The sequence below is a fragment of the Chaetodon trifascialis genome, chromosome 7, assembly GCF_039877785.1.
Source record: "Chaetodon trifascialis isolate fChaTrf1 chromosome 7, fChaTrf1.hap1, whole genome shotgun sequence".
Lineage (NCBI taxonomy): Eukaryota > Metazoa > Chordata > Actinopteri > Chaetodontiformes > Chaetodontidae > Chaetodon > Chaetodon trifascialis.
Genome location: NC_092062.1, coordinates 25,569,601 through 25,586,776, shown reverse-complemented (window position 1 = coordinate 25,586,776; position 17,176 = coordinate 25,569,601). Strand labels below are relative to the sequence as shown.

Here is a 17,176-nt window from a genome sequence, read left to right as displayed (position 1 = left end):
TGGAGACCATGGGTGTCTACAGAATTTATTGACCATCAGTCCAGTAGTTGTTGAGGTATTTCAGTCTGGCCTGATGTGTTTAGAGCCAGGCCACCAGCATGGCTGAAAGGTGACTGGATGCAGTAAAGAACAACCACCATCATGATTTTGTCTTGTATGAATGTCGCATTTACAGTCACACAGCATGTTCGAAAAGGCAAGTTTGTAAGAGTTATTCTGGCTCTACATCTCTTCAAACACCTGCACTTCTCCTCTCACTGCTATCTGCCACCAATGCAGATTTGTTACTGTTTATAATATTAATAGTACTAAAGCTTATTTGTCTAGCACATCTCAAAAAAAAAGTGAAACATGTCATGTAAGAATGTAGGATTAAGAGGCAAATCATCTGGATGTGCTTCATCTTAATCACTGGAGGGATAAAATGATCCATCGTGTTGTGACTTCATCGACTAGAGACACTGAGCGAGCCGAAGTCCCTTAGATCCCATTTGTCTTCTGTCTCCTCCTCCTGCACTGTGATCAAAGTGTTTTCTGTTAAATCAAACTCTTGCTTCTTTGTATTTGCTGCTTAACAATGTGGCAAAACCTCCTGTCAGAGCACTTCAAGTCCTGCCACCCAGCTCATCTCTTCAAAGCCAAATTTTGCTGCGTGCAAGGCCATGAATCTGCTATTTTAGGACAAAGCGTCCTGAAGCATGTCCAGCGCTCTGAGGCTGTTACCTGTGGAGCCTTTATCACACTGTCTGCACGGAGGGTTACTGAAACAGAGGAGAAATAGTGTAATAATAATAATATTATTCATAATAGTGTGCTCAGAGCTCTTGATTTCTCCTCCTTATCTATTTTTCATCCAGGAAATGAAAACATCACTACCCATCATCTCGGCTGAAAACTTCTCTTTGCACGTCTTTGTGACTGGTGGCTTTTTAACATACGGTGAAAAAAAGTTCAACCTTGCCGTCCTTTGGGCCGCAGACGTTTAATCAAACTGTGACTGTGCAACATGCTGTATGACCGTGTGTCCCGCTGCACTTCAAGCTTTTCCAGCCTGTGGACGAGTCTGTCTTTGTTTGAACAAGACCTGAAGAGAAACACGACAATATATGAACTTTTTGTTTGAATTTAATGTTTGAGGATATAACAAGACGTCCCTCATTCCCCCTGTAGTGAAATATAACTAAGCCCTCGAGTACTGCACTTAAGTAAGTATCATTTTGATGTACTTTACTTGAGTATTTCCATTTTAAGCTACTTGATACAGAAATATTGTACCTCCTACTCTACTACATTTGTTTGACAGCTTTAGTTACTCTTCAGATTAAGAGTAAGATTAAGTGCGTTACCAAAGCTTGAACCAGTTTTTGCTCGTCACGATAGATCAGTGTTTAGCTGCGGCTCTTTGTCATATTTCAGATGTCTGAGTTCTTTCAGTACCAGCAGAGTGATTTCCTAACGACTTCTTAACGATTTCTTAACGACTCAGATGGTTTCATTTAAAGAACTGTTCGAGGCCCAAAGTGTTAAAATTATCCATTATTTTACAAAAAAGCAAAGATTAAAGTCTGGAAAATGAATCAGTTGTTTTAAAGATGAATATTTCTTCTCTCCTGTCCCATTAATCACCCCATGACCGTTCAGATTTATCTAGAGACCCTTTAGAGGGGCTAAACCCCTTTACTTAACTAAGATAACCGGGGAAATTAAGTCGATACAGTATTAAAAAGCAAAAATACGGATTGAACTACCATGAAGTACTATATGTAATATGATGATTTTTACATGTATCTTTGCTTTTTATATTTGAAGTAAGTTCAGCTAATAATACTTCTTTCCTTTAACTTCAGTAGGATTTTAAATGCAGGGCTTTTACTTTGTAATGGAGTACTTTTGCATTGTGATAGTGATACTAATTAAGGATCTGAGTATACTTCCTCCAACACTACATTTCCCTTTTCGTACTGACTGATCCTGCATTTCCATTTTTCACTTTCAGGAACAAGCGATGAAAAATGCAGATGAGAGGCCACTGTCAGCCAAAATGAGATGAAGCAAAGGAGCGATCCAGGCTGGTCATCATCAGCTGGAGGGGAGAAAATGCAGTGTGCAAGAATTTTTCCAGCATTGATTTCTTTTGGCTACCAAAGCGCTGTTACAGCATCAGCCCTGATAATGACATGATTAACTGGATCCGCAGTGATGTGACCAATCACATTAAATACAGTTTCATAGTCTGTCATTTTAAAACTCATTTACATGTATGGGGTCAAGGGTGGTCACAGCAATCCACTGTGTCTTATTAGTGTGAATTAAAATGAATCCAATGAGCTGTAAACAGTGTGGAGCTCAGATTAAGGATTCTGGAAAAAAGGGTGAGTTCACAGAATCTGTATCAGGAAAGGAAAGGATCGGTGATCATGGTAAAACTATGATTGATGGCAGCAGTAGAGCAATACAGTTTCACAGATCACTCTGTTAAAGTTGATTATTCACAACTAGAAACGTTCAAAATGCCAGAGGCCGCTTAGTTATAGCAGTGTTTTGAACTACAGCCTGATAAGTTATTGCCAAGTTTGGTTTTTAACGTCACCGCAGAACAAAGCAATCCACCAAGATCCCTGACATTTGATAGGAATATTATCAGCGCTCTCTGGTGGACAAACTACGCAACAGCAACGCTGTTTCTAAATTCAGTGGCATGCGAGTAGAGGAAGTAGAAGATGAACTGCTCTCCAAAAGATGAAACATTTGCTTTTTTTATTTAAAGCAAAGATTAGTGCGTTATAATAATAATAAAAAAGCACCAACAGAGGATGGCTCCTACAACAGGCTGATGACCTGAAACATACCTCAAAATCCAGAGAGAAAGGTGTTGCTGAAGTCTTCCGACCTAAACATCATCAAAAATGTGTGGATAGACCTCAAAACATGTGCAGGGGTCAGGACTGTCCAAGAATCTCACAGAACTATAAGCTTTTTTTCAGGAAGAATAGTTGAAAATCCCCCAAACAAGAGCTCAAAGACTCAGCTGGCTACAAGAAGTCATACTTGCCATAGGTGGTGTAACTAAGTACTGAGCAGCCCGAACTTTTGCAAAAGGCCCTTCTCCTTTTTTGGTATTTTCAAACTAAAAAAGATGGATTAAAAAAAATGTTTAAAACATTAAAGAAACGTGTCATCTTTAGCTTCATGAATTTTGGAAATGAAGCCATCTTTTACTCACTCGGCTACTCACAGTATCAGAATATCTGACCAGGGTGGCCAAACGTTTCATGTCGCTGCATGTTCGACGTTTATGTGTCAATACTGATGCCTGTGGTGAGCTTATGTGCTAACTGGCCAGACTCAAAAAGAATATTCTTTGATTGTATCAAGATTTTTATTAAGCTTACTGTACATTCATGTACCAAACAGCATGTTTATCACATGAAAGCACACTCTTGCGCTCCAGAGTATTGAGAGGAAGGCAAAAGTCCACTACATAATGACAATTCAGGCTCCATATTAACAAAGCAACACAAGGATAAGAGGGCAAAGAAATACAGACATACACGTGTATCCAAACAGAATTAAAGTGACCTGACTCAGTCAAACTTAAATCTGATATAACACATTTTTTAACAAGGAACACTCTCTCAGCAGAAGTTGGACCAAAATAAACACAAAGAAATAAATAGGCACTGGGGAAGTTGTCACATTAGCGCTAAGCAATTAGTCAAGAGAGCTGCTAACTGCTTAAAAGGCAGTTTGGGAGTGAAGCTTCAGTGAGTAATCGAATGAAGATCCAAGAAATAATAATGAAGATGTAAAAAGATGCAGGTTTCTTATCAGTAGAATTCCATTAGGAGTCTGATGAGAAGGCTCTGTGTGCGTTGGGGAACTGCTGAGAGTTGAAATCTGGGTCTTCCCTCACTCGTTTCTTGACGTCTGCTTTCACCTAAAGGAAAAAAACGGGTTATTATGACGGTGGGACGAACAAACTGCACGCCAGACGGCTGTCAAAGTCAAATACCAGAGAAGATCATTCTGAGCACTGAGGTTAGTAACTTCAACAACAGTATCTAATTGTTTATGTGTAGTTATTGAACACCTTTCTGGCAAGGCGCCTAGCTTAAGCTAACCTGAACAAGAGGCCCTAACACAGAGGAAAATGTTAGTTTTGCAAAATCTCTGTATACGTGTGATCAAGGCTTTAGTTACCTGCTCTGCATAAGCTTCCTTCAGCTCCTGGGTCTCCAGATCATCCTGCAGCTGCTCAGCTGAAGTGATGGGCCTCACTCCCGCCGTCCTGGCTGCTTGGCTCACTGCATCAGAGAGGGAGAGGAGGCTTCCACCCCCCAGCCCTGTCTGAAAACACACACACAGACCTACACTTTCAAGCAGGTAAGGACGAGTGACATTCATACGGAATAAGTGAGGTTTGAACTGATGAGATTACCTTCCTGCGTTTAGCTGGCATGCCGTGCAAATAGGCGTCGGACAACGGCGGCTGAGCCTTCATCTTCCTCTGGGTGATCATGTCACACCTGATGATGGGCACCCATTCCTACAACACAAACACAGAAGAGGTATATTTCAAAGGGAAGGCTCACATGTCTGTCTTCAAACGATACTCTGTGTCACAGTTCCTCTGCTGCAGCTCAGCAGGGAAACACAAAGAGGGAATTTTGTGCTAAAAACATTCACTTTGGAAAACACCTGCTGGACTTGACTATAAATGCCTCATACTGGTTTTGGGTAAAGTTTAAAATTCATGTTTACACATAACGACGGCTGGAGATTTTGTTGTTGTTCGGTCAGGATCTAGTTTCAATGAGCATATGAACATGTTTTTAAACAGACTCCTCTAAAAGAAAGAACATTAAGCTGAAAGACTTCATTCAGTGTCAGCGTGCCTTTCCAGAAACAGTTACTCCGAATCATCCACAGACTCATTTTTCATCTCTTTTCTACAGAGGAAACTGTTCCTATAAAAACTGGATAATACAATGAGCTGTCCACAGAGTAATAAGGACGCTGTAAATGTGAAGCAGGGCAGAGCCGCAGAGACGACGTGACGACTCCCTGGAAAAACAAATAAAAGCTTAATGTTAAACAGTAAACTGGGGGGGGGGTCTCACAGGGGGAACAGCAGCCGCCCAGGCCTCCGAGTCTCGAGCTGACTCCTCACTCCCTCCCTCAGCTCCTGCCGCCGCCATGTCGCCCCCTAGTGGTGCGGCTCCTCCCGAGGCTCCCAGGTCCCCGGGCAACACCCTCGTTTCCCGTGAGGACGCCCTGGTGTCATGTGACACCGACATGGCCTCCTCTGCTGTGGTGGCTGCAGCCGGCGAGAAGGTGTCCCCGATCTTTGGAGAAGTGGAGAGACGTGAAATGAGTGAACTAAAATGCAAAGCAGCGCTTAAAATGTCAAACTGAGTTCACCTGAAAGGGACGTTACAGTCACACGACGCTTACCGTTGCACTTGGTGCTCGTTCGGGCTCTTGTGTGCCAGGTGCAGAAGACTGATCACTCTGTGAAAGAATGTCATCTAATATTTACAAGCCATTTCAGACGTGCCGGCCAAAGTAACAGGTTATGTAACAGCCATCAGATAGGAGGGACTCCTCTCTCTGCATGCAACATGTTAAACGTTTCTGTGCTGCAGAAAAGAAAAGGTAATCACAACGTCAAACACAGAAAAACAAGACTGAAATCTACAATTACGGAAACTAAATTTTAAATTCCTGAGTAACAGATCCTCAGCAAAGAGCAGCTACATCATGTAAGTGAGGCTTCCAGGTTTGATTTCATCCATATTCTGGGAGGCAGCCGTAGCTAAAGGGTAAAATAAATGTTAAAAAAGGCAGCTGGTCCATTACCTGCGTGTGAACTATGTAGTTCTGGATCTGCTCCTGTGTGATGGGGATGTGCTCCAGAATGACCTGAAGCCTCATTGTCATCATGCTGGTCATCCAGTTGACCAGACTGGGGCTGATGTCACTGGACATCCTCCGCTGGAACCACAAGAGAAAATAAAGCTTTTACTTAACAGATATCGCAGCTGTTTCTCCTGAGTTTGCTTTTGTTTTGTCTCCTTACGCGACCATTCAAGCGTCACAGAAACATTAAAGGACACACTAGTCATTCTGAGTAAGAGTGTGTTTGCAATCTACAGTGACTATGTTTACATGCGCAAAATATTCAGGTTTTTTTTGCTTTTATGTGAGGTTGTGTGTTACAGGCAGGCAGTACACTAATACTCCATATTAAATTTGTCTTTGGAAGAGCAAAATAGCAAGTTTGAGACCAAAAAATAGTTCAAAATAATCACATTTTGACTGAGGATGTTTTTGTTGTTTGCATTCATCAGAACACCACCATCTGGCATTGATGCCTAGTGCAAGTAGACGTGAGTGTACTAAACTGAATGTCCATTCCTAACATCTGGAGTGTACTGTCTGCTGAACAGAGAGCATTAATTACATTAATTAGAGCATCAATTATTGAGAGACGGTATACTGACTATTCGGTGGTTGATGACAGCAGTGAGGGCTCTCTGGTCTCCTCTCAGGCAGTGCAGGTTGAGGGCAAGACACTCAAACAGCGCCTGGTTACACATCTGCAGGAGCCGGGGCCCGAATGAGTCATCTGGGTGAGAAAAATATTGATATTACAAAACTAGCAAATAAAAAAACATCCTAGAAGTCCCACAGAAACAGCTTGAGCCAAAACATCCACACATAAACCCAATCACCACGATCCTCTTCAAGTTTACCGGTGCATCGCAGAATGTGTGTGGCAATCTGCTGCAGCTGCTGTCTGAAGAAGGACATGTTCGTCTGAGTGACGTCAACGCCCTCCAACACCGTGACTGAAGACTCTCTCTGCAGGAGAGAAACAAAGAGACACCGTTAATGCATTTGACAGCTACACCGCAACACATACGCACACCAAATTACAGTGTAAATAAATGTTGTGTAACATTAAATTAGGGCTGTCCCCAAATCAGGATCTGTCAAACCGGACAAGGTTGTAAAGTTTACCGCCCGCCATGCCGTTGCTGCTGCATGTCTGCACAGTGATGCAGCTAAAACAAAGAAAACACCGCAGCGATGCAAAATGTGAGCTGGCACGAGGTCTTCTTGACTGATGACTCACGCCATCGACTTTTAGGGGGCAGCCCTACATTTAATCATAAAGGAGGAGGAGCTGACATCGAGGACTTACAAAGCTCTCGGTGATGTACTCCTCCAGTTCGTTGACAAGACTGTCAGCTGCAGCCTGAGGGACAGAAACAGAGGACATGTGGGAAAACAAGATAATGATGGCACATGGAGGGAGAAGAAGACGAAAACAGTTGCTGTTCTTTCAACTGTGCTTCTTCATTACAAGGTGACAAACATCATTTAGAGGAAAACCGGTGAGTGGTACTGACAGCAATGTTCTCATCGGTGGGCTCTCTGCCGTTGAGGTAGTTCTGGGTGAAGAACTGGGACAGCTGGGGCTGGATGCGACCCAGGGGCTGGTGCTGGCCATGAAGCAGCATTACCAGGTCTGACATGGTGAACGTCTGGCACACCAACATCAGCAACTCTCCGAAAAACCCTGGGCGCCACAAAAGGAGCGACATTTAGATCAATGTTCTGCTATTCTCCTTGATGGAATTACATCATAATCTGCTGCCCTCAGCGGCTGTACTGACAGCATCGTGTACTTGTATACTTGGTGTTTACCAGTAGGATCCTCAGGACTGATGAAGATGTTGGTCGCCTGGGACAGCCTCTGCATGAACTGGGCGATGCTCTCTGTGTCGTTCTGGGTCTGACCCAGAGAGCCCATCATGGTGCTCAGGACTCCACGGACGATGCCTGTGAACAGCTCCGGGTTGAGGGCCTCGGCTGCCCCAGGGGGGGTGGACGTGGGGTTGGGGTTGGGCCCTGCAGCATTAGCAGGAGTAGTGCCAGCGGGAGGCGGGGGTGGAGTGAAGATGGGCTGGGCCTAGCAATGAAATGAGGAGGGAGGATTTGTTAATATTACTTGCTTCTCTTAAAATGGAAGTGATTCCTCTTAAATGTAAAACACGACATGGATAACACAGCCACAGTCACGGCCACGGCAATTTAGTTCATTTTAGTTCAGTGAAACAGATGAACTTGAATTCAGAAGGTGTGTGGTTATTTTTTCTGTTTCACACAGAAAACAGGTGTAAGAATATTTCCTTTCTTGACACTTTGAGTTAATTTACTTCCTCCCCCACCACCCTGTGCACCACAGTCACACCTGTGCAAATATATCAGCGGTTGCAGGGCAGACGGTGGACAGTTGGACATTTTTAATATATCAACGTACCAACCCTAGCAGGTAACAGAGGATTACAGATATTCAAATTCAGGTGTGAGTCATATCCAAATACATGCACAGTTTTCATGCAAAATCTATTAAGAGCACTGGAGTCAAACATTCAAACACTGACCTGCTGCATGAATTCACTCACACCCTGGATGAAGGCTGGGACTCCAGATGTAGTGACAGTAATTGAAGGGGCCCCTACACCAGCCCCCCCGGCTACCCCCAGGAGAGAACCCAGGAGCTGGCTGAGGTCTGGGGGCATCTCCTGGGACTGGGACTCACTGCTGTTGCTCTCAGGTTGGCTCGGCTGGCCAGTAGTGTTTGCGGTGGGCGGAGGTGTTGGACCCGAGGTGGAGAAAGAAAAGGAGGAGGAGGAGGAAGAGGAGGATGAGGATGAGGATGAGGAGGTCTGAGAGGAGGAGGAAGAGGAGGGTGTGTATGTGGATGTGGATGAGGAGGAGGATGTGACTGTTTGACCTGCTGTTTAAAAAAAAAAATTGAAATATCACTGATTAACAGCAACGCTTGATCAATCTTTTTAACCTTTAAGATATTAGAATTACAGGAAACTGCTGCTAATGAAGTCCAAATCTAAATTCAATATCTGGAAAAGCTCACCCATTTGTCCTGGCAGCAAAAGCTGCCCCACCAATCCACTAATCATCTGGTTGAGAGCAGCAGGGTTGAAAGCCTGTGGAGCAACATTTTTAGTTAGGGTTAGTCTACAAATCAGTCTCAAAAATAGGAACCAGATCAGGAAGCATTACTCCCACCTGTCCTGGATGCTGGCCTGGCATGGCGGCCCTCACATTGATGGTGGTTCCACGGGTGCCGAAGGCTGGGGGGGGCATGTTGGGTGCAAAAGGGGGTCGGGTGAACACAACCCTGGCCTGGGGCTGGGGGCCAGTATGGGGAGGTGGCGGGGGAGCAGTAGGGGTGGTGGTGGGCGTGTTAGGACCTGTGGTGGTAGTTGAGGAGTTGGCGGTGGAGCTGTAGCCAGGAGGGGTGGGCTGGGGTGGGACTGGTTGGCCGCTGGCATTGGTGGTGGCAGCGCTAGTAGCTACTGCAGCAGCGTATTGGCTGATCTGTTGCATGAGGTTCCGCATGAAGTCAGGGGGGAGCGCACCTGATGGAGCAAACAGAAGCATAATTTACTTCTGTTATCAGCAGAAAATGGAGTTACAAAGAGCATGAGGCAGAATTACTGTGTTTCAATGAACTGAACTATTCCAAGTCGGATAAAAAGATGAACTGGACTTAAGGGGCTTTACATGATTAGACTGGGACTAGACTATAAAGACTGTCCACTGGCCTGTACCTGGCTGTCCAGGCATTTGTTGTCCAGCTGCAGCAGGGTTTGCACCTGGGCCTGCACATACACACAAAAAGAGACACAAACAGTTTGAACTCCCCAGTACAACCCTAAAATAACTGCTGATGTGTTCCTCTCCACACGAGTGCGTTTGCTGTAATAAAGCCACAATTCAACAACACTGGGAAAGAAAATCATGAAGTTTGAGCACGTTAATCAGATAAGTTCAAAGGTCACACAGCAAATGCTTGAGGCAGCAGTGAATCAAGGATGAGGTAGTGTTTCATGTGCAGTCATTCAACTGCAATACACTGCTGCCCAGCAACATGACACACAAACAGCTTGGATGTGGTGGAGCATTCAATCAGTGGCAGGTAGGGGACAACACACCGTCCGCGTTCATCTGCATCATGACCACCGGGAATGCCTGGTGGCTGATCCTGATGACCCGGGGGCCAGCCTGTCCCTGTCCAGCCTGCTGATTGGACGGGGAAGTCTGTGGGGGGGAGGTCTGTCCCTGACCTGCCTGCTCCGACTGGTTGGCCGGCTGGGCGGTCGTGGCTTGTCCCTCTGTGCTGTTAGTCATCGTGGCCCCCAGGTTCATCTGTCAGTGAAGATTGAAGCACAGTCAGTCTTCTTACATTAAAGGTTCACATTAATAACTTCCAACTAAAATATACATCTTAGTCTTCATTTACTTGCACTGGGATGTGGTGATGCACGGCTCCAGGAAGATTGACTGGGGCGGCATAGTGGGAAAATGGCCGGACCACATGTAGGTGGCGGGGCACCGGGCTCATGAGGTTCAATCGCAGGTCACTGAGGGCCACAAGGGCGTTGCCAAGGAGACGGAGACACTCCCATGTCAGGACGAGAGTGCGCTGGTCGTCCTCCCTCTCCTGTGGCAAAAAGCAAACCAGCATGAGCAACTTTTTGAATGAGAACTACATATGCTACGTTAAATACACTGGATGCATTAAAAAAGGTGATATTTTGGTAAATATGAGTATTTGCTTTCTTGTCAGCAGTTAGATGAGAATATCTATTATCATTGTTTATTTGGCTGTTTGAGTCCTACTGTATTATTGTTGTATTCTGCGGTGGTGGCTGTCTCCAGGATGGTGTGAGCTCTCTGAATGAAGGGCTGCAGCCTCTCCTCCACCCTCCGCAGTTCAGACAGCATCTCTGCCAACTCAGCTGGGCTGGGATGACTGCGGGGGAGGAAGAAAAGCTGATTACAATCAATCACAACAGCTGTTCACAAAAATGGTCAGCGGTCACGGCAATGAAACAGACACAGCATCAGCACGTATAAGGACAGAAAGACATTTACATGTTTCAATAGAAATAGAAACACGAGTGGAAACGACTCCTGCCGAGGCACCTTTAATCTGCTTAATTTAATGTTCAAAAGAGAAGATGTCTCACTTGGGTCCAGGTTGGGGTGTTGGTCCCTCAGATTGCGCTGAAGAGGTGGGTGGAGGTGGGGGAGTCGTTGGAGGCGGGGAGGTATCCATGGGCTGGGCAGAGGGAGAGGGAGTAGAAGTGGTAGATGAAGATGAGGGAGGAGGAGGGGGAGCAGCAGCAGCAGCAGCAGCAGCAGAAGTTGTCTCTGTTTGGGAGGATGAGTCGCTGGGCCGACTCTGAAAAAAGACATAAGATGGTTAGAATTTGTTATTGATAAGGCAGCGATTTCTCTGGAGCGTTGCTACTGGAGTAATCTGAGGGCTGCACTCTCACCTCCATTCTATGGATAACATCATTGATGTCCCTCAGCAGGTTCTCAGCCAGCACCAGCCTCAGCCTAGGCTCGCTCTGCACTGGTTGGTCCATATCAATGTGCACATTCACAGTCCCATTGCTCTGAAAAAGAAAAAGGCGATAATCAGCAAAACAATGTAACACTCAGTGTGATTGTAGGCAAGTAGCAGGAACAGTATCTTACCCCAGTGCTGGTTGTGACTCTGGCATTCCTGGCATTCTCTCCCATGCCTGACACCATCTGCTGAACTGACATCTAAAAGAAAAGAATATGTTGGATTCAAGATGGCTTGCCAAAATCTGACATCTGCATTACCCACAATGCATCTCAAGTGCCAACAGTTTGTTCTGAGGTTCCCTAAAGAAGTCACAAAGCGAACCTACCTGTATCTGCTGGGGGTCCATGATATTAACAGGGAGGTTGAAGGTGCCGAGCATTACGTAGCTGTTAGCGTTGCGATCATGTGGAGGCACTTGTGATGTTCCTTGGGAGGATGAGGAGGGCCCACTGTCAGCTGAAGTGCCTCCTGATCCTGAGCCTGGCTGGGAGGGAGGAGGGGGCGCCCGCTCCACAAGGTGTATCACCTTTCCACCCACATCTGAGACAACAACACAGAACTACAGTTACGTCTGTACATATATTACAGTCTGCTGACTTTTGTTTTGAGAAACAAGAAATTCTACCTGTTTTCTACAACGCTGGAGGCCTAAAAGTTACATCCAATTACTTTTGCCAGCAGTACCAAACACTGATAGACACAAGTGAGTGAGAGCCCGTTCGTTTGAAATTGTTTCTTAGAGTTCAAATGGGCATTCAAGACCAAACTTGCTGACTGTAATATACAATAATCATTATAAATAACACAAGAGTAGCAGAAAATCTTACAAGAAAATACACTGATGCATACATAATGCTAAACAAACAAGGACCTGCACTAGCATTATTCCAACAGGGAAAAAATGCAAAACCAAATCTGTAACTGCCCTTGAAACAAGATAATGTCAACTTCTGCACCACTTTAACTGACCCCTTGATTACTTACTGTAGTCTGCCAGAGTCCTTTCATCCTGTAAGACTCTGCCCTGGTAGATCAGCCTCTGTTTGTCCACTGGGATACCCACTGAAGGCGCAATATGCTCCTTGAACTCTTTCACTGTCAACTACAAAAAATATGGAACAGACATGTGAGATTACCACAAAAGGTGACTGGAAATGAGTATCTGCCCGACGGTTTGCGGTATGAACTGATGAATTTACCTGAGCACCAACAGTGTAGGTTCTGCTTTGGGAGTCTAATGTTTTGACCGTCACCTCTATGTCTGCAGTTTGTTCCTCCATGGTGTTCCTGTATCAAAAACAACACGTTTCAGCAATTATTGTCCAACTGATACTGGATATGCGAGGCTAAAGCCCATATTGATATTTGATTTTTTTGTTTGTTTTGTTTTGTTTTGTTTTTGGATAACATTATGTCAGCTGGTATTTGTTTCTTAGTATAAACACCTGACATGAATCTTTTTGACAAGGATCACTTATCTGTAATGAACTGTGATTACGACTGACATTTTACAGCAGAAAAATAAAATGCTGTCTGGTGGACAAACACTGTAATGAACACATTGTCTATAATAACTTAAAACAAATCTTTAGTCATTTATATACTGACATTTCTTAGTACTTATCAGCTGTTACATACACAAATACATTATATCACTAATAAAGTAATACTGGCCAGGATAGAAGTCAAACTGATTAGCTCCATCTGATAATTTGATGCAAAACTGCAACTACCAGCATTTTTTTCTCAGTTAATCTGTCAATTTTGTTTTCATTACCTGAAAACAAATACAGAAAATGTTAGATAAAAAAGTCTAGCACAATTTCTGAACAATCATGTTAGTGTATCTATTACTTTTTTTGTCTTGATTAAAAGATCAAGAGAAACTGATTTGTCAACAACTGATAAATAAATCATTCAAGTCACATATGAAGGAGGAAAACCTATGATATTCACTGGTTTATCTATTTAAGTGTGAAGATTCGCTCCTCCTATCTGTTTTATATCATTGCAAATTAAATGTCTTTGGCTTTTGGACTCCAGTCAGACAAAACAATAAGTTTGCAGACAGCACGTTGGGATATGAAAAGGTAGTGTTTGTATCACAACATTGTGACATTTTCGAGCCTAAACAACTCGATCATATGAAATAAATAACTGACAAATGATAAAGCTATACCTTCGAAATCGTCAGCGTTACAAATAACAATCACATTAAATAACACAAACTGTCAAAATGTTCCGTAGTTATTATCAGTAGTAAGAACAGCAGTTTCTGAGAGATCAAGCAAATAGCCATGTGTACATTTCGTAACAAAAACCGTGTAAATAACACAGAGTATAGTAGCAGAGGCTGACCAGCTAGCGTTGGCTGATGCCGTTAATCTGTTTAGTTCCCTCGCTAGATAACGTTAGCATCTTACTGTTAACGCAGTTTACGAACAGCTAAGAGGATTAACGTTAGCTAAATTAAGTTAGCTATATCCTGTCGGACCGGTCAACGGCACGAGTACCTAAAATTTTAACATTAATTCAACAGTCTGAACAGGGACATGTGAGGCTAAGACTCACTGCGGATAGCGCTAGCTAGCTACAAATAGTTAGCATCGGCTTGCGAGCAAGATTTAGTTTAGCTTGATCTGGAAACCAAGCAGACGTTTGCACCGAAGCTAACTTTGACCAGCTAACTACTGAGGAGGCTATGCTAATGCTAAATGAACTAAACGTAACAACAAGCTTATCATATTAGAGACAATACGGCATTTTCACAAAGACTATAGTGTGTTGGTTAACGGTTACCTTAAAAGTCACACTCTTTCAACTTATCCAGTGTATGCAGCTGTTTGTTATCATCAAATAACATGCAAATGACTTCCGAGTACAAGCTCTGGTACTTGCCAGAAGTTACTAGACTGACGGATATGACGTCAGGCCGACACCGGAATCGCTGCACAGGGGAAAGAAAAATGGCGAATCTCGTGGAGGCGACAACCCAACAGATGTTTGAAGATTTCTTAGCCAAAGCTGGAAAATGCCTGACCGTTGTGCATTTCCAGGCGGCATGGGCCCCTCAGTGCGAGGCCATGAACGACGTGATGGCCGAGCTGGCCAAGGAGCACACGCACACCACGTTTGTCAAGCTAGAAGCGGAAGCGGTGCCAGAGGTGTCGGAGAAGTATGAAATCGCCTCTGTTCCCACTTTCATTTTCTTCAAGGGAGGAGAGAAGGTGGACCGCCTGGACGGGGCAAATGCTCCGGAGCTGACCAAGAAGGTGCAGCGCTTGGCGGTCACCGGGAGTCCCGGTGGAACTGCGCAAAGCGGCGCCACAGATCTGAACCAGCGGCTAAAGAAGCTGATAAACGCGGCCCCCTGCATGCTCTTCATGAAGGGGTCCTCACAGGAGCCCCGCTGTGGCTTCAGCCGGCAGATAGTGGCCCTGCTGAAGGAGCACAGCATCCAGTTCAGCAGCTTCGACATCCTGTCTGACGAAGAGGTGCGACAGGGTCTGAAGACCTACTCCAACTGGCCCACCTACCCTCAGCTGTATGTGAATGGAGAGCTGGTGGGAGGACTGGACATAGTGAAAGAGCTGGCTGAGACTGGAGAGCTGGAGAACACCTGCCCAAAGACTGTCACCCTGGAGCACCGTCTGAAGACCATCATCAACCAGAGCCCAGTCATGCTGTTCATGAAGGGCAACAAGGAGGCTGCAAGATGTGGCTTCAGCAGGCAGACACTGGAGATTTTGAATGCTGCCGGGGTGGAATATGACACCTTTGATATTCTGCAGGATGAAGAGGTGCGTCAGGGGCTCAAGACATATTCTAACTGGCCAACCTACCCCCAGCTCTACGTGAAAGGGGAACTGATCGGAGGTTTGGACATACTGAAGGAGCTGAAGGAGAGTGGAGAGCTGGTATCAACGCTGAAGGGGGAGTCGTAGGTGGATTTGCAGTGCCGTCAGAGAGGGGGAACAAGGAGCTACTGCACATGCCCAGATCAGCCCCATGTCACTGATGTAACATTACACAGCAGAGCAGGAAGTACAATTAACAGCTTATAATGAGAAATTGGATTTAATAATGAAATCGTTCACTTATAACCAAACTATTGTAGCATTGGGACAGGTTCATGCTCTGTTTAAAGAAACTGCAGTTAATGAGAATCGACTTGTTTTTCATTCTGAAATTTCATCGGGGTCACTTGAAGGTTTTGCTCTCAGTAATTCTTGAAATTACATCTTAAGAAATCTTTTCAGCGAAAGTTAAGCAACCCCTGTGCTTGGCCTGAATTTAGCCATCTCTGTCAGACTCTGGGAAATAAACTTAGCTTTAGTTCATATTATCTGGTGTCCTACATCTGTCCTTCAAGTATTCATAACTTCACACATCAGAACTGGTTTTTATTTAGTTAACAGTTACTTGCCAGCTGGCGCAGCCTCTGACTTTTCATGCCGTCCTGTTCACCCTTTGTTCACCTGAAAGACAGAAAAACTTAACTATGTCCATGTATCCTTCTGGTTTAAATACTTAGAACTAACTGTGTGGCACTTATTGTTACTTTGTTCATCAATAACTCTATTAAACTATTAAAAAAAACACAAGATTTGGTGTTGCATTTGGTCTTACTTCCGTATTCAAAAACAGGAATACAACAAGGTCTATAGCCTAACATGTAATACCAGAAGCTGTTGAATTTGCATAGTTTGCTGTAGAGTAACAAAATATGCTGTGTGTCTGTCACCATAAACACAGCAAAATGTCAGTAGAGTTGAATTAACTGCCCTCAAAGTCTCACCAAAAATCAAATATAAGAAATATATTGTAGTTTTGTGCATGTCAGAAGGGAAACTGGTTGTTCTGCTCACTTCATTTTAATAATAGTCATACACTTGATTTGTATAGCACCTTTCAAAGTGCTTTTACAACAAAGCATCGCATGCACCGAGTGCTTCACATACAAAGAATAAAAACAGAGATAGAAAATAAATGTAAAAAGGGATGAAAATACAATAAAGAATGGCTAACATAAGACGGAAAGTCAGTATCACTGAAGAATAAGAATAAAGAGTACACAGAATGCATAAAATCAGCTATAATACAAGAGAAATCAATGGCTTCGCATACAAGGAGGAGGACCTTAAAATCAACCCTGAATGTTACAGGAAGCCGGTGCAGAGCAGCTAAAACTGGACTAACATGCTCTCTCCTCTTGGTTCTGGTTAACAGCCGAGCTGCAGAGTTTTAAATGAGCTTAAGTCTCAGTGTTTTTTATCGGGAGGCCATTGGAGTCAGCATGAAATAAAGGCACGACTCAGTTTTTCAGCGCGCTTTGATTTAGAAACCTTCATGCTTTAGCAATGTTTCTCAGGTGGAGAGAGCAGTCGTAGCTGTGAGACTCAAATGATCTCATAATATTAGAGAAATATTTACAGTAAAGTGTGCACCAACTGGAAGTTGTAGCACACATAGAGGAACAGATATTTTACACTGCATCATGTGATCTGGGTCTGTAATGTCAATTTTTTCCATCAAGACAAAAATACAAACATTTTCAGGCGTGATTCATCGGTAAAGTCCCGTCACCTGACCGTGTGTCATTCACTTCAGCTCGTACAGGTGATACGTGCGCAGACAAGCTTGTTGTTTGACACCACCTTGTGGAAGCAGGTGGAGAAAACAAGACCTGATCTCAGTTTATGACTTTACCTCAAA

General features: G+C 44.1%; 2 protein-coding genes across 3 annotated transcripts; one reads left to right on the top strand and one right to left on the bottom strand.

The window, feature by feature from the left end:
• Positions 1 to 3,363: 3,363 nt before the first annotated feature.
• Positions 3,364 to 14,384, bottom strand: bag6 (BCL2 associated athanogene 6). Of its 2 annotated transcripts, none has more exons than XM_070965922.1 (25): positions 14,261 to 14,384; positions 12,661 to 12,748; positions 12,446 to 12,563; positions 11,787 to 12,001; positions 11,587 to 11,658; positions 11,382 to 11,504; positions 11,070 to 11,284; positions 10,720 to 10,852; positions 10,340 to 10,540; positions 10,032 to 10,245; positions 9,648 to 9,698; positions 9,103 to 9,455; positions 8,948 to 9,020; positions 8,454 to 8,809; positions 7,714 to 7,978; positions 7,416 to 7,585; positions 7,208 to 7,261; positions 6,756 to 6,864; positions 6,504 to 6,628; positions 5,860 to 5,994; positions 5,455 to 5,511; positions 5,121 to 5,345; positions 4,439 to 4,546; positions 4,201 to 4,347; positions 3,364 to 3,937 (listed from the first exon to the last, which is right to left on the bottom strand). In XM_070965922.1, exons 2-25 carry the CDS (start codon positions 12,739 to 12,741, stop codon positions 3,842 to 3,844), a joined length of 3,696 nt encoding a protein of 1,231 aa, XP_070822023.1. In that variant the 5' UTR covers positions 12,742 to 12,748; positions 14,261 to 14,384; the 3' UTR covers positions 3,364 to 3,841. The 2 variants fall into 2 exon arrangements, with proteins under 2 accessions (XP_070822023.1, XP_070822024.1); XM_070965923.1 differs by having other exon boundaries at positions 10,164 to 10,245.
• Positions 14,385 to 14,417: 33 nt separating this feature from the next.
• glrx3 (glutaredoxin 3) lies at positions 14,418 to 16,067 on the top strand. The gene has a single exon (XM_070965924.1). The coding sequence runs from the start codon at positions 14,428 to 14,430 to the stop codon at positions 15,403 to 15,405; it is 978 nt and encodes a 325-aa protein (XP_070822025.1). The 5' UTR covers positions 14,418 to 14,427; the 3' UTR covers positions 15,406 to 16,067.
• The last annotated feature ends 1,109 nt before the right edge of the window (positions 16,068 to 17,176 follow it).

What these genes read in the sequence shown, in the direction of transcription:
- glrx3 (XM_070965924.1), top strand. Translation starts at nt 14,428, where the DNA reads ATGGCGAATCTCGTGGAGGCGACAACCCAACAGATGTTTGAAGATTTC.
- bag6 (XM_070965922.1), bottom strand. Translation starts at nt 12,741, where the DNA reads ATGGAGGAACAAACTGCAGACATAGAGGTGACGGTCAAAACATTAGAC. An exon ending in TGAGTGAATTCATGCAGCAG is followed by an intron (nt 7,979 to 8,453) that starts GTCAGTGTTTGA and finishes TTTCATTGCTAG; the next exon opens with GCCCAGCCCATCTTCACTCC. An exon ending in CTGTCATCAACCACCGAATA is followed by an intron (nt 5,995 to 6,503) that starts GTCAGTATACCG and finishes TTGTGGTTCCAG; the next exon opens with CGGAGGATGTCCAGTGACAT.